This window comes from Lactuca sativa, chromosome 7 (genome assembly GCF_002870075.4).
Source record: "Lactuca sativa cultivar Salinas chromosome 7, Lsat_Salinas_v11, whole genome shotgun sequence".
Taxonomy (NCBI): domain Eukaryota; kingdom Viridiplantae; phylum Streptophyta; class Magnoliopsida; order Asterales; family Asteraceae; genus Lactuca; species Lactuca sativa.
In genome coordinates, this window is record NC_056629.2 from 184,571,585 (window position 1) to 184,588,087 (window position 16,503).

The 16,503-nt window shown below is 37.1% G+C and overlaps 1 protein-coding gene across 1 annotated transcript; it reads right to left on the reverse strand.

Annotated features, from left to right (window-relative positions):
• Window positions 1-7,169: 7,169 nt before the first annotated feature.
• On the reverse strand, window positions 7,170-15,249 carry LOC111915046 (uncharacterized). Its single transcript, XM_023910751.1, has 3 exons — window positions 14,808-15,249; window positions 14,491-14,714; window positions 7,170-7,205 (listed from the first exon to the last, which is right to left on the reverse strand). The coding sequence occupies exons 1-3, from the start codon at window positions 15,247-15,249 to the stop codon at window positions 7,170-7,172; spliced, it is 702 nt and encodes a 233-aa protein (XP_023766519.1).
• Window positions 15,250-16,503: the final 1,254 nt, after the last annotated feature.

Here is a 16,503-nt window from a genome sequence, read left to right on the forward strand (position 1 = left end):
GTGGCGCGTGGCAAGGCGTGATATGGCGTGCCATGGCGCGTTATGGCGTGTTATGGCGCGTGTTTTTTTGTTTGAGACACGTTTTTTTGCTCTTTTTTATACCTTTTCTAATCGGACATACAAGTATTGTGTTTTTTATTAACTTTCTGTTATTAGTTGTTGATATAACACTTCTAAAAACTAGATATATTTGATATAAATTGATATTTATGCGGTAATATAATTATAAATTAATACAACATCGCCGCCTTACATCACGCCTTGAAAAACGCCATGGCTCACCATAACTCGTTAAGCTTGAGGCTTAGCCTTGCCACCACGCCACGCCTCACGCCTTTTAGAACCTTGCATTAGAGATAACAAAAGTTCTCGCTCTCGATTCGCCTGAAACCATCGGCTAGCTCCTGGCCTACCTATATTCCAAGAAGCAGACCCTTGGTCTCATCACGAGGCATCCATAACACAACAATCCTCATGCGTATTCCCACGCTGTCATACTGCCGCCAAACACCGCATCTAACTAGCCCCATGTTGGGCTTACATCCGACTCTATAAGTCACAAAGATGCTCACTCCTTCTCCGAACATGGAAAACTAGGAGAAAATAACCCTTTCCATAGATAGTGACATTCCAGTCCATCTGTCAATCACTCATCCTCCGGCCGAAATCCTCTATCCAATCACGACATCTACTTCCTTCTTGAGTCCCGCGACTCAATTGGCACTCCTTTGAGCCAGGCCCTCGGGACCTCAAATCAAATGAGTCACCTGGTCCGCACCATTTAAACCCAACAGACATGGCCAATAAAGCCCAAACAATCACTAGACTCATCCTCATCCTGAACAACCATAACCAGAAGATCGGCAGATACAACAATACTATCACGAATCATGGTATCAACCATGTCATCTACCCCCAACTAGACCCTTGTAATCCTCATGACTTCTCTCTATTCGAGTATGGATCCTACGCTTTTAGTAGTATGGGCCCAATACTACATTCCACACCTTTCTATACTTTCCTCAAGATTCATCCCAAGTCATCTAAGTTACTTGCTTAATATAGTACTTCCAACACCCACTAAACAGCATAGCAACCACACTAAAGCACTTCCTAGATTCTCCTAGGATTCCCCACCTCCCTGCCATTAGCTGCTGAAGAACCCCTATTAATGTCAGCTAACCACTTCATGAATACAATTACATGCAACAAAACTTAAATAATCTTTCGACTAAAAGACTCAACCCTACAACGTTTAGAGTCAGACGAGAGTTGTGCAATTGGACCAAATCCTTCACTCTAGGATTATTTAACCTTCATAACATGTAACTTTAATGTATCATTTTATAGTTAACTCACATCAATAAGAGATCTACAAAGCACAGAGCAGGAAACATTCGAGCAGTGGATTCGACTGGCATTAAGACACAATAAAATCAGACAGGTCCTCATTCGAAATTCCCAACCTCTAGGCACAAGCATCTAGGATACACCTTTATCATGTCCTCACTCTCTCATGAGTGGCTAATCATTCCCCACGCTGACCTGCTATGAACTACACCCACTCATTAAACTTTTACCAACCCTACATCCACTTGTGAATTCTAATCATAAATAACGTTGGATCCCATAAACAGTCGAATACTTGACTCAACCCCAAGTCATTTATCAGAAAAGAACATGAAATAAATCAAAATAAAATATTCTCATACTATAGAATCTTTGTTATGTACAACTATGAATGATGCACACACAAAACACCTATAATAATGATGTCAATTTCATCTAACATATAAGAAGTTCTCCTAGGCTATCAGACATGATACATCAAGCAATTCTATCAGGCAATTCCTGCAGACCCTGAGCCTATCACTAGCATGCAGTTCTATCATAATCATCATAAACAAGTACCCGTGTGGTAACTTGGGGTATACTTTCTTGCTACGGCTGATCATACGCATCTCGTCCTTCGTGGTTACTTCTGAAAACAATTTGAATTTAATTTGAAAATTATTTGAAAACAATTTGAAAATAATTCGAAGCTTTCAAAGATCCTTAGTTTGATTCTAGATTCACCCGAATGTTCATCCAATTCTCTCAAACTCGGGCTCTGATTCCAGCTTGTAACATCCTAAAAATCAAAGTAAAATTTTCATTTATCAAAAACTACCCCAAGACAATAACTGTTTACAAAAACATTGTTTCAAAAGTATAATTCATCAATCAGAGTATCCCAATATCCAATACCTTAAAATCCGAAGGATGTGCACGATCAAGCCTTCGCCTTGCCACGATCATTGGAAGTACCTGAAACAATAAACTAAACAGTAAGCACGAATCTTAGTGAGTTCCCCTAAAGTACCACCACACAAAAATATAACATATACAATCATGCATGTTGGGTCCAATCAGTCATTAGACTGGAATACCCTTGGGTCCACAACCTCTCCGTTGGATTACTCTTGGCCCACAACCTCTCCGTTGGATTACTCTTGGCCCACAACCTCCCAGTTGGATTACCCCTGGACCACAACCTCCCGGTTGGATTGCCATACATACTACATATTGGGTCCATAACCTCTCAGTTGGATTACCCCTGGCCCATAACCTCCTGGTTGGATTGCCCCGGGTTTGTTGACTGGTAGCACAAAGCAGTACAGTATCAACCTAACCACACCATGTCAACATATACATCAAATAAACATATAAACAGTCAGAAGACAATAAGAAGATCTACAGATCACTAGCGCATAACATCATCCTATATACTAAGATACATATCTAACATACCATTACAACATATCAACATCCTATATACCAGGATACATATCTAACATATCCCCACAACAAATCGACATCCTATATATTAGGATATATGTCTAACTGATCAGTATAACATATCAACATCCTATATACCAGGATACATAACCAAGTGGGGCGACATTGGTGCCTTCGACCCGCAAGTACAGTAAGGAAACTGACCTCTCAGACCGAACATATAGTTGAACGGTCTCTGATCTGAATCTCAACTCTAGTCGTTACCTATTCATCAAATACTGAACAATCTCAAATACAACTCAAAATATCTAAAAACCCTTAGGTCAAACTTGGTCAAGATTCAACGGTCAAGAGTCAAAGTCAACTATAGCACGTCGCCATGCCATGACCATCCTTAGCCACGTCGTGGCCACTAAACGAAAAAACAAATGGGCCTCGATCCAATCTCTACACCATGGTAACCCGAGCCCCGCTTTGGGGACTGATCTGGGCAACTTAAACCATTAAGTCACTTTCATTTCCAACTTTAAGGGCTCCAAAATTAGATCTGGTCCTTTCAAAGGTCCAAGTGTTCCAAATTTATCCCTTTAGACACTCCAAGTGATAGAGATCTCACTCCAAGGTCTAAATAAGGAAAAAATATAACATGGATTATTCAATAAGCACTTATCCTAGAAAGTCTATTGACCAATAACTCCAAAAGGGTTTGTAGCATCATTTCCATCATAAAAATTCGTGCTTTTTAGGCATGCATGTCCAATGCATGCCTTGAACTCTCATTAGGTCAAAACAAGGGTAAAAGTGCCAAGATTCCATGCATGACCTCCAAACTCAATTCTACTTTAGATTTAAAGAGCCAAATACTCCAAATGGCCTAAGGATTTATAAAGTTGCAAACTTTATGAGATCCTACCCTCTAAAATCCACAAGATATGAAGACAAAGGACCAAAATCCAAGATCTACCAACTTGGAAAGGAAAGTATTGAGTCTTCAACACTCACCCAAGTCTAGAAGATGTATATGTTGCTAACAAGGTGATAAACCACACCAGTGACTTCCTTCTCCTTCAAAGTATACCAAAAATGAACTTTCAAGAGTGATGGAGGCCAAGGTTTCAAGATGGGGAGGTGGAGGCTGAAGGAGATAACCTAGAGAGGGAGTTAAGGCGTTTATATATAAGGGAAACCCTAAAAATCCTAGATTTGAGTTTCAGCGGCTGTTACATCGTAGCCTTCTGATGCTACTGATGGGTTTGAGCCAAAAGAACATCCTATGTGCTCATGTAAACCCTAATGCTTGGATCTAGGTTTCTCTAATTGTACATGAATTCATCCAAGACTTTCAAACCCTAGATCTAATGAGTATAATTTGAAATTAATGTGACAAATTAGATCTAGATGATTACCTCTTGTTGCTTGCTTGAATCTTCTTGTCTTTGAAGCTTAGAGTCACAAGTGTCACTCCTCTAATGGCTTACAAACACTAATAGCAAAAAAATGATCTTGGAGAGAGGTTGCAAGAGGCAAAGTTTCGGCTATGATCTTTCTAGGGTTTCAAGTGACCGCAAATTGTAAGCCTTAGGGTCCTATTTATACTGGAGCTGCTAGGGTTTCAGCCTAAACCCTAATGGACAACTTAGGCCTTAAGCTATCCAAGGAAGATTCTGGAATAGGGCCTTGTGGCCAAAATTATGGATGAACACATCCTAATTTCGTCCATGCCTAGCCCAAGAGGTTCCTCAGCCCAATACTCAACTATCACACATTTGGCAGTTTAAGTCCATGTTATTAAATTAATGTCTTTTAGCCACAAAATTAATTCGTAATAATTCTTGACTAATATTAATTTAATTATATGATTTCTCCATTAATATATTATTCATATAACATATTAATAAATCATAAACAACCTCTTTCTTAATAAATCATCTTATCATGTTGCTTCGGTGAAGACAACCTAAAAGGACCAAGCACAACCGGGTCAAGTACTTGCCAAATATAGTTATGGGCTTAAACACTAATCCAACAGCTACGTTGTGACACCTACCAAGACACACGTTCATTAAATTTCATGACACACCGTGGGTACCATGCCCCACGTCATGGCTGAGCATTTCCTCCAAATCCTTATTATGATTTCTTAATTATTCTCCCAACCATCTTGGGTCACGGGTGTTACTGCTAAATCAATGATTGTTTCTGCTACCTTTAGCAAGTGTACCGATGCTAATAAAACCCAATACTATTGGTTTCGTCTGAGTATTAGTTGTTTTTTGGGCTTGTTCCATTATGGGGCCTAAGAATTTGGGTAGGACCATGAATCGATGGCATCCGGTAAGGCTCTCGACCCAAGTATAAATGATAAATACATGAATGGAAGTAGTTAGCCTAAGTCTGTAAGGGGGAAAAATGTGTTACTAGAGGGAGGAAAATGTCCTCTAGGTTGCGGCGAGGAATGACGACCATGATTATTTCCTCACCAATTATTGGGAGGGGGGGTGGGGGTCCCAATGAATATATCTGATCTCATGACATGTCAACAAGATATGTATGGTTAGACAGGGTAGCGAGAGTAGGGATGGGCATATATGGTGGATAGGTCTTATCCAATTTTGTGATGGGCTTCAATTTCTAATATACTTTAAGCAATAATGAATGTAGGAAGTGTTTTGGTGAATATATGATGCTACAATATCGTATCTGTCCACGAAACCCCGGACAAGTTGTAAGGCCGATTGTTGTTTGTTGACTTCGGTGTAGATGTTGCACGTTCTTTGGATGTATCTCGAAGATATTGATAATATTCTAGAAAATAGGGCATTATTTCAAGTTTAAGGTTGTCGAACTTGTGTTCAGGAGCATAAGCATTAGTGCCTTTGTTGTTAAGGAAAATATTATTGACTTATACCCATGCCTTGTGCATGGGAAATGGATTCTTGTTCAAGGACCCGGACGAGTATGTCTTTAGATAAAAAGGGTTCCATAAATCTATTGCATGCAAAACATGTGTATCAATTTCTGCCCATAAATCATAGTTCTGGTTTTTGTGGAAGGAGTAGTGCTACCTAATAGCTTCATACATGAAGTTGGAATCTTTAACCCATGAAGATTATGATGGCAACCGGTTTTTAAGGACTTTCAACTTTTAGTTTTTAAGAATAAATTTGAATTAAACAAAAAACTTTGTTCATGAATAGACGGCTATATTTTATTTTAAACAAAAAACTCATAATCCAGAAACTATTTCAATTAGTATTTTAGAGCTTTTCAATTTTTATGTTATTTTACAAATTTCAAAAGTCAAAATATTTTTACCGAACATTATACAAATAAAAATTATAAATTCAACTACAAACAAATTTTACCAGAAAAACCTATGAAGGTTGCCACTAGAAATGTACAAATGATATGATACGATTTGATTTTCAACAAAAAAAAAAAATGTATGTCCCTTTCTAGATTGGAGGACAATATAATCATTATGGTGTTTAGTTGGATAGAAAATAAAAAAAAAAAAAAAATTGGTGTTTGTAATTGGATTGATTTGTGTTGTCAAACTTTTAACATTTTGTAATTTTGTTTTCGTTTTTTCACCCTTCTTTTGCTTTTAAAGTAGTGATTTTATAATATCTCCGTTAGTTTAAAAAAAAAAAAAAAAAAAAAAAAAAAAAAAAAAAAAAAAAAAAAAAAACCTCCAAGCCATGGAAAGTGGGGTAAAAAGGCTCTAATTGATTATTTTCTTTTATTTATTTATTTATTTTAAAATAAAACATATTAAAAATAACACATCATTTAATGCTAGCACTCTTTCTTTTAACAACTTGGATGTTATTATATTCTCAATCATACTTGGCTTCAAAAATTGTTATATGGTTTCGAAAAATCTTATGTGTGGTAGCATGCTAAGCATTCTAGACTCCTTTCAATCTTATACGTATCTTTCGATAAATTATCTACAAAATCTGTATTTATTCACAATCTTTGAATGCCAATGTGAAGTAGTTTTGTGTCATAAATCCACTTTTGGACTTTTAAAATTAAAGAAAATTCAACCTTACATCCATTTATTTTGCTTTGGTGTCAATAAGCTAAAATACAAATATTTTAGTTATTTCAAATATCATGAGCATAATGACAATATTATTAAATCAATGTAACGGCTTTGTCGGTTAATTATATTATAATTTATGATAAATCATTATTTTACGGATGATCACTAAAAAATTTAACAATTTAAATCAGAGTTATATAATATTCGCATCTCATATGCTACAAGTTTAATCACATATAGAATTATAAATAAATTAAATATTTTGAGCTTATTTGCTACGTAAACATGGCACAAAAAAGATATTAATGTAATTTTATACACCTTGTTTACGTGCTTACGTTCAGATAACATCTTGCATGTCTTGAAAAGAAATAATCTATAAATATTAAACAATATTAAATTAAAGGTAAAAAATTAGATGATTCAAATAATAACTTAATATTAATACGGATAACCAAAGAGTTTCTAGCCAAGTAATATTGTAGTCTAAACAGTTATCACGATCAAAAATATAATAGCGGTCACCGACCGCCATTTGAAATCACGGTTCTCGCGGCAGTATAGCGATGATATAACATTTTTTATATTATTTAGAATTTATATAAATCAGAGTATTAATCAGTAAATCATACATCAAAATTCAACCAAATCCAATTAATTAGTTAATCAGTAAATCATAATTCGCATATCATGTTTAGTTAATCATATTTCACATATCATAATTAGTTAATCATACTTTATAGACCGGTTACCAATGTCACATTAATCATATTTTAACATAATCAACAAGAAAACATATGCAATACTTACAATTTTATCATATTTTAACACAATTACAGTTAGCAAATAAAATGATTAAGTAATTTGATAGTTAATCATGATGTAATACTTTAAGTTTTCATCACAATTAGCAACACAACACATACATTGTTTCAATGGAAGTCATAACAGTAAAAAAATTACAATTTTATTCAATGGAATTACGCAAATTTTGGTTTGGACTAAGTAAAAACAATTTTGTTTAATGGAATGACATACAATTTTTTTTATATGTAAAATAGCCTAAAATTGGAATTTATTCAAATAGTGGTTATATCGCCGTTATAGCGGTGAACATAATCGCGGTGAATAGCGGTAAATTGCAACGCTAATAGCGTCATTGCTATTCTAAACTGCAATTTTAAAATAACATTTATTTACCTCCGTTAACCGCTATAGCGCCGCTATTGACTACATACATTGTAGTATCCGGTGCCGTAATATAGTCGTTTACAACATATTTTAACTATTCCTTCGAGCAAGAAGCAGCAAAAGTAAGTAAAATTAGTACAGCTGCTTCTAATAAGAAATAAAATAAACAATAACAAAAGTAGCTTTTATTTAGTATACTGCTATTTTAAACAGGGCAATCTAGAAATCGTTGGAAATATTAAAAATAACATGCAAAGGAAACAAGAACATTAATGACAAATGATGATTGCTTCACGATAGAAAAGGAGTTCGAATAATAGATAAGATACTTTCTTCCGTGTGCCGCGAAATTCACCCAACTTTGACCGTCGACAACCCATCTCTCAATTTCCTTTCAAATTGTTTATGCAGCCACTTTCATAAATTCCTTTAGATTTTTTTTTTTATTTTTAGTAAGACTAATAAACGACACGGACCCTAAATAATTATCAATTTAGTACGGAGCCGAGCAGTTTCAGCCATGGGTTGTTGGCAATACCTAGTAAAGGTGGTAAGGCCATTTAAGAGAAGTCATGTATAAATCGTTGGGAGCTTTCTTTTTCACTCTTCTTTTTTTTTTTTTTACGGTTTGAAAACGGGTCGAATTTTAAAAATGAAAAATTAATTTTTTTATCCACTATAAATACAACTATCTACCTCAAATTTAGGGTTGTTTGAGACTTTTTTTTTTCAAACGACGAAATAATATTAAAACTAGCAAGAAGCTAAAAAAATAAATTTTTTTAGAACGGTGAAAGATTTTGTTAAAAAAATAGCAAGAGGCTTCAAAAAAGAAAAATTACATCAAAATAAAAGTTAAAACCAGATTATGAAACCAAGAAGTTCATCTGATCCTAGAATTACTAGACCTATTAGAAATCCAAAAAAATGTCTTCTCCATAATAGCATCAAAGAGATCCGATTTCCTAGGAATAGTCGAGCCAAAAACAAAATTATTTCTAAAATTCCAAAGACACCAAAAAACCGAAATAATCACTGCGTCAAAAACTTTTCTTTGACCAACCCTCAAACTTGTAGAATCAGTCCACCTCATGATATTGTAATCTTATCCGGAACATCCCACCAAATAGCAATATTGTGACATCCCCAAAATTTTTGGCCAGAAAAGACCGATTTAATTTATGTTTTTAAAATAAAGTCAGAGTAATCTTCCAAAATGTGTTGCGGAATTTGTCCCCAAAACAAAATATGATAAAAATTTATCAAATCATTTCTTAAATAAATGTATTTTCATTATATAACAAAATCTCGAGATGTCATGTTCTGATACAGACCAAAAGCATAAACAGTACATTATAAGCCTTTCACCAGTTATTTACATCCACAGACCTATAATCTAAAATCACTCGTTATCATCCAATTATGCTCTGGGTCCACTACCTTTAATACACAGAAAGCTGAGTGAGTCAGGTTTGGGAGCCTGGTGAGCATATAGGGTTTTCAACCCACAATAAATAAATTTATTAGTTTCATCAATCAACAATAAATTTATTAATTTCATCAACCAACAATAACCTTGATTATCCGTTCCCGTTATACTCACTTTACGTCCCTAAACACCTATCATAAGGGACCTAGCCTAAAGATTTTCATCGGGATGACAACACTGCTTTAGGGATTCATCCACAATTTATGTCAAATAAGGCAACCATAAGGGGGATGGAGTATACCGGTGAACACTAAGTTCAAAAACACCTACAAGTTGCGAGCCTACTAGCGTTCCACTAGACTGTCTAGAAATGTATGTGGTCGACATCTATACTCCGCTAGATGACTATAACAACAACAACATCGAGATCTCTCATCATTTTATCACACATCAACTATTTCATTTACCCATGTTTTACCCAACATATTTGTAGATAAAAATACATATACAATTTAAAACTTGTATAAAACATCTATTCAACACCCATCTCAAATAAACAAACAATATATATACACATAGCACGTATTTTATAGAAAATATTTCATATCTATGTGTAAGATGAAAGTGACTACACACTCACTTGATAAGACAGTGATTGGACATCACTTCGTCCCTTAAAACAATCTTCTTTGATAAAACCAGGATGTTTTCTCAAAAACCGGGCTTCACGCGGCCAGAGTTTTGTCTCGAAAAATTCTTTTCTCGGGATCTTCGGGCTCTCCGTGGCTTGCTTACGATGCTAGGATAGTACCCTAGGCTTTGGGGGGTTTAGAATAGGCTAAAAGGGAGTAGAAGGTGAAAGAGAATGAAATTTTGTAACATTAACTCGCCTGACTTCAGATCCTATTTATAGGGACCGAAGCTTCTCATTACACTAGGCGTAATTTTCTGGTACGCGGGGTGTACTGCCTCGCAAGGCTCTTCGCTGGGCGTACACCTTCATACGCTGGTCATAGGAGTGGATTACTTGGGACGTGTCAAGGCTACTAACATGTAGCAAAGCTAGTCCGAGTACGTTGGGCGTACTCGTTTGTACGCTGCGTGTACAAGATATGTGTCCTCTGATCGGGTTCCGACCTCCGGAGGTGTCAAAGCTACTAACTCGTAGCAAAACTAGTCCGAGTACGTTGGGCGTACTCGTTTGTACGCAGGGCGTACTCCTTCGTGAGTTTATTTTTCAAACTTCAAAAATTCGTAAATTTCGCATACGAACTCCGTTTTTGACGTTCTTTATATCCACGCGTAGGTGAGACCGTGCTCTACAACTTTCGTGTAGACTCCGTCGGCTAATTTTGACTTTATTTTTAAAGTTATATTTTTAACAGGACGGGACATGAAAAGTCCGTTAAAAATTCATAACTTCTTCATCCGATGTCTGTTTTCGTCTGTCTTTATACCGTTTAACCACTATCGACGAGATCTTCGTTTCTCGTTTAGGTTGTGTCGGCTAAAAAGTGGTCGATCTAAAATTCGAGTTTCGGGATGCATACGGTTATACCAAATCTTAGAAAATTATAATTTCCTCATACGAAGTCAGATTTGGACATTCTTTTTATGTACGCTCTCGGTTTAACGTGTACTACAACTTTCATTTAGATCGCTAAGGCTAAAAAACACTTTATCGTAAATTCACTTTTTACGTCACACAATGTCGTGCCAGTTCTGTTGCGAAACCTCGACAGATCATAATTTCTTCGTTATAACTCGGATTTCGGTATTCTTTATATATCCGGAATCCTTGTTTCAACCACTACAACTTCCTTCTTAGATATCGGGTTTATTTATTTTCGACACTTATTTTTATTCTTAGCTTATTAAATCATGATAATTAAGTATAAAACACATAATACTCAAATAATACATCTTATTATTTCAAAACAAATTACAAAGGTTGGCCTAGACTATTACATCATCTTTAATGCCTAGCCTAGAAACACGGACGTTACAATTCTCTCCCCCTTAGGATGATTTTGTCCCCGGAATCATACATCAACAAATAAATGCAGATAACGACTCATCATGTCACTCTTCGTTTCCCAGGTGAGATTTGGCCCATTCGTATGTTTCAATCGCACAAGAACTAAATCGACCATCTTGCGTCGCAACTTCTTAGTATTACGATCAATAATTACCTCTGGTTCTTCTATTAACCTCTTGCTTTCATCCAACCTTAGTTCAGAAATTGGAACTATGTCGAGAACTTCTCCAGTGAACTTCCTCAAATAACACACGTAGAAAGTGTTATGAATACCATCTAGTTCTTCTAGTAGTTCTAGATTGTAAACTTGGTTCCCAATCCTCTGAAGAACTTTAAACAGTCCAATAAACCTTGGACTCAACTTTCCCCTTTTACCAAATCTTATAAGTCACTTCCATGGCGAGACTTTAAGTAAAACCGAATCTCCAACTTTGAATGTTATCAGTCGTCTTTTCTTGTCAGCATAGCTCTTTTGACGATCCTGAGCTGCTAACATCCTTTCCCTAATCACTTTCAGCTTTTCAACAGTTTGATCGACTATCTCGGGTCCTATAAACTGTTTTTCTCCAGCTTCAAGCCAACATGACGATGTTCGACACCTTTGTCCATACAAAGCGTGATAAGGTGCCATCTTGATGCTCGAGTGGAAACTATTATTGTAGGAAAATTCTACCAGAGGTAAATGTTCATCCCAGTTACCTTGGAATTCTAGGGTACATGCTCTTAGCATATCCTCCAATGTTTGAATCGTTCGTTCGCTCTGACCATCAGTTTGTCGATGGTAGGCTGTACTTAGACACAATTTCGTACCCAATTCCTCTTGTAGACTTCTCCAAAACCTCGACGTGAAACGACTATCACGATCTGATAAAATCGTTAAAGGAAGACCGTGAAGCCTCACTATTTCCTTCACATAAGCTTTTTCAAGTTTATCTATAGACCATTTTTCATAGGCTTTTTTGAAGTGTGCGCTTTTAGTAAACCGATCAATGACCACCCAAATCATGTTGTGACCGCTCTTCGTTTTGCGCAATTTAGTCACAAATTCCATGGTGACGTCTTTCCCATTTACCCATGGGGTACAGATAAAGGTTCTAAACTCCTATATGATTTTTGATGTTGTGACTTAACCCTAGCACATGTCACACACTCGGTCACGTACTTTGCAACATCGAGCTTCATCGTTGGCCACCAGTAGTAGGGTTTCAGATCCCTATACATTTTCGTGCTGCCTGAATGAATCGGTACATGGTCTTGTGAGCTTCCTCCATCAGAATATCTCTTATTCCTCCTGTCTTAGGTACCCAAATCCTATCTTGGAATACCTTCAGTCCTTGACTGTTTATATCGAACACTAACGTTTTTCCCAAACGTTCTTCCTTTCGGCATTTTTCTCTAAAGATTCTTCTTGAGCTTTCTAGATACTTTCTACAATCGTTGAGACAACTTTGATTCTTAATTCTCTTGGCCTTTTCTTTTCAAGGCTCACTTTTCTGCTTAAAGCATCAGCTACAACATTTGCTTTACTAGGATGGTAAAGGATTTCACAATCTTAATCCTTAAGCAACTCTAGCCAGCGTCGTTGTCTCATATTCAATTCCTTGTGATTAAAGAGACACTAAAGACTCTTATGACCAGTGAAAAGTTTTCACTTTGTGCCATAAAGATAATGCCTCCATATCTTTAGGGCAAATACTACTGCTGCCAACTCCAAATCATGAGTGGGGTAGTTCTTTTCATGTTCTTTCAATTGTCTCGATGCATATGCTATCACTTTATCCCTTTGGGTCAGAACACAACCTAACCTAACTCCAGATGCATCGCTATAAATTGTGAAGTCTTCAACTCCTTCAGGTAAAGAAAGAATCGATGCTTCACACAATTTCTTCTTTAACTTCTCAAATGCTTCCTTATTCCTTATGCTTCTCACTCCAAGTATATGTAGTTCATTTATGGGTCAAAGCTGTTAATGGAGCAGCTATCGAAGAAAAGCCTTGGATAAATCTTCGGTAATATCCGGTTAATCCTAGAAAGCTTCGGATCTCCATGGGACTTTTCGGTTGTTCCCACTTCATTATAGCTTCAATCTTCGTTGGGTCAACCATGATCCCTTCTTGGTTAACCACATGGCCCAAAAATTGGACTTCTTGAATCCAAAAATCACATTTGGAGAACTTTGCATATAGCTTCTCCTTTTTTCAGAACTTCTAACACTTCTCACAGATGCTTGTCATGTTCCTGCTTGCTTTTTGAATAAATCAAAATACCTTCTATGAACACTATCACGGATTTAGCGAGGAATGGTTTACAAACCCTGTTCATGAAATCCATGAATGCTGTTGGAGCATTGATTAGTCCAAACGACATAACCAAGAACTCATAGTGTCCATATCTTGTTCTAAATGCAGTATTCTCAATATCCCACTCTCTCACCTTTAGCTGATGATATCCTGACCTAAGATCGATCTTTGAGAAGTTGCTCGAACCTTGCAGTTGATCGAACAAGTCATCAATCCTTGGCAACGGGTACTTGTTCTTTATTGTTGCCTTGTTCAACTCTCTGTAATCTATGCACATTCTCATGCTCCCATATTTCTTCTTTATAAATAACATCGAAGCTCCCCAAGGTGATGAACTAGGTCTAATGAAACCATTGTCCAACAACTCCTGAAGTTGCGTCATAAGCTCCTTCATCTCTGTCGGTGCTAATCGATATGGTGTTTTTTATATTGGTGTTGTTCCTGGTAACAAGTCTATTCTAAAGTCCACTTGTCTATCAGGGGGCAATCCAGGAAGATTTTCGAGGAAAACTTCTGGAAAATCACACACCACTGGTATACTTTGCATATCCTTTTTCTCCTTCTTAGCATCGATCACGAATGCCAAGTATAAGGTGCATCCTTTAGACAAACATTTTATGGCTTTCATTAGGGAAATGATTCCGGAATTTAATCTGCGCTTGTCTCCGTATACCATAACGGACTCTTTTCCAGGCGAGTTTACCCTCATTATCTTTTTCTTGCATAGTATCTTGGCATCATTAGCACTAAGCCAATTCATCCCTAGAATGATGCTGAAACCATTCAACTCAGTGGGTAACAACTCCTCGTGGAATTCGTTTTCGTTCGAGTCAATAATGATATTCTTAATATAATTGCTAAAAGGTATGAATTTGCCACTAGCAACTTCTAAAATTAGGGAATTATCAAGTTTTTCTTTAAGCAATGCTAGTCTTTCGCCAAATTTATGTGATATAAAGGAGTAATTCGCTCCGAAATCAAAAAATAAATTGGTAGGCAATCCATTTACAAGAAAGGTACCTGAAGCGACATCCGCTGCATCCTTTGCGACTTCCAATGTCATCTGGAAAGCTCTGACTTTTGGCTTTGGTGGGAAATTAGGCCTTGCTGCATCCTTTTTCTTTGGGCAATCCTTCAAAATGTTCCCTTCTTCGTGGCATCCATAGCACACCCTTTTGTTGGATGTGCACTCGTTGGCGTAGTGCCCTGTCTTTCCATATTTAAAACAAGTGACCTCCTCGCCACATTTCCCAACATGTTTCTTCTTATATTTATCACACCATTTTGGTTTGCCTCTTCTTCCTCTCGAATCAGACTTCGAGAATTTACTTTTATTGTTGGACCTCGAAGATCCATCAAACTTTCTTTTCCCACCAACCTCTACCCTCTCCTGAACCCCTTCCTTTAACTGGGTTTCCACATTTTTAGCTGTTCGGACTGCTATCTTAAGAGTAGCTGCCATCTTGACCGTTTGAACAAAGTCAGCTGGCAGTCCGTTTGCAAACCTCCCAATTTTTTAGAGTTCAGTTGGCACTACGTTTGGAAATAACTTCATCTTTTCGGTAAACGCAATAGTATAGTCGTCATTGCTCATTTTCCCTTTCTTCAAGTTCTGAAATTCATTGTTTCGATCTATCAGATCTATCTCTAAGCAGTACTGCAACTTTAACTGCTCCAAGAACATTTCCCAAGACATTTTCAGGGCTTCTTCATGTAGCATCGTGTCTGCCAATAACTTCCACCAACTTAAAACTCCGGTCTTCAGTTGTCTGACCGCAAAAAGAGTTTTCTGCTTGTCGCTACAGTTGCAACTTTCAAATACCATCTCCATTTTGGAGATCCAGTCCATAATCTCTACAGGTTTTAGGCTTTCGGCAAGACTTGGCAGTTTGCCTGTAACAACGTAAATTTTCAAAACGATTTTTTATTTTTCAAACAACATAATTATCTTTAAACATTCTCAAATTACATGATCAACACTTGTTATCAAATAAAACATATCCCAAGATCATAAATGAAATCCTCTGACTGTGTGTGTACGGATCACGCTGGCGCCTTCCCACGGTCGTCACTAGTACCTGAAACACATAACACAACAACTGTAAGCATAAATGCGTAGTGAGTTCCCCAAAATACTGCATACAACACATGTGCCACTCAAGGCTACAGTACGACCCTCCAGTCGATGTGTCTCAGCGGGACCCTCCAGTCCCGAAGCTCGTTGGACCCTCTAGTCCGGTCATAGCTCGTTGGGCCTTTCGGCCCAGTCTGTATCGTTGGACCCTCCGGTCCGGTCTATATAATCATATAACATACATATATCACATAGCACATAATCTCATACATATCACATAAGACCCTCCAGTCAACACATAAATACCACTCTATGTAACGTATAGTGAGAAGACTCATCTCGAGTAACTCGGTAATCTCGAACTCTATGAAATCGGGTCTAGCCTCCGCCTAATCATATGAAATAAACACTCTACATCAATACATTTCCCAAGGCTAGACCATTTCCTCTCTTATCACTCTCGGGAGGGTAATAGACCATTTTACCCTTCTCATGGCTCAAAGACCCTAGAGTTGACCAAACCCTAAAAGTCACGTTAACCAAACTCGCTGAGTGCACTTATGTGACTCGGCGAGTTCATGCATGTCCTCTTCATCCCTGTTCCTCCCTCAACTTTCTGAGTCACCCCTCAACTCACCGGGT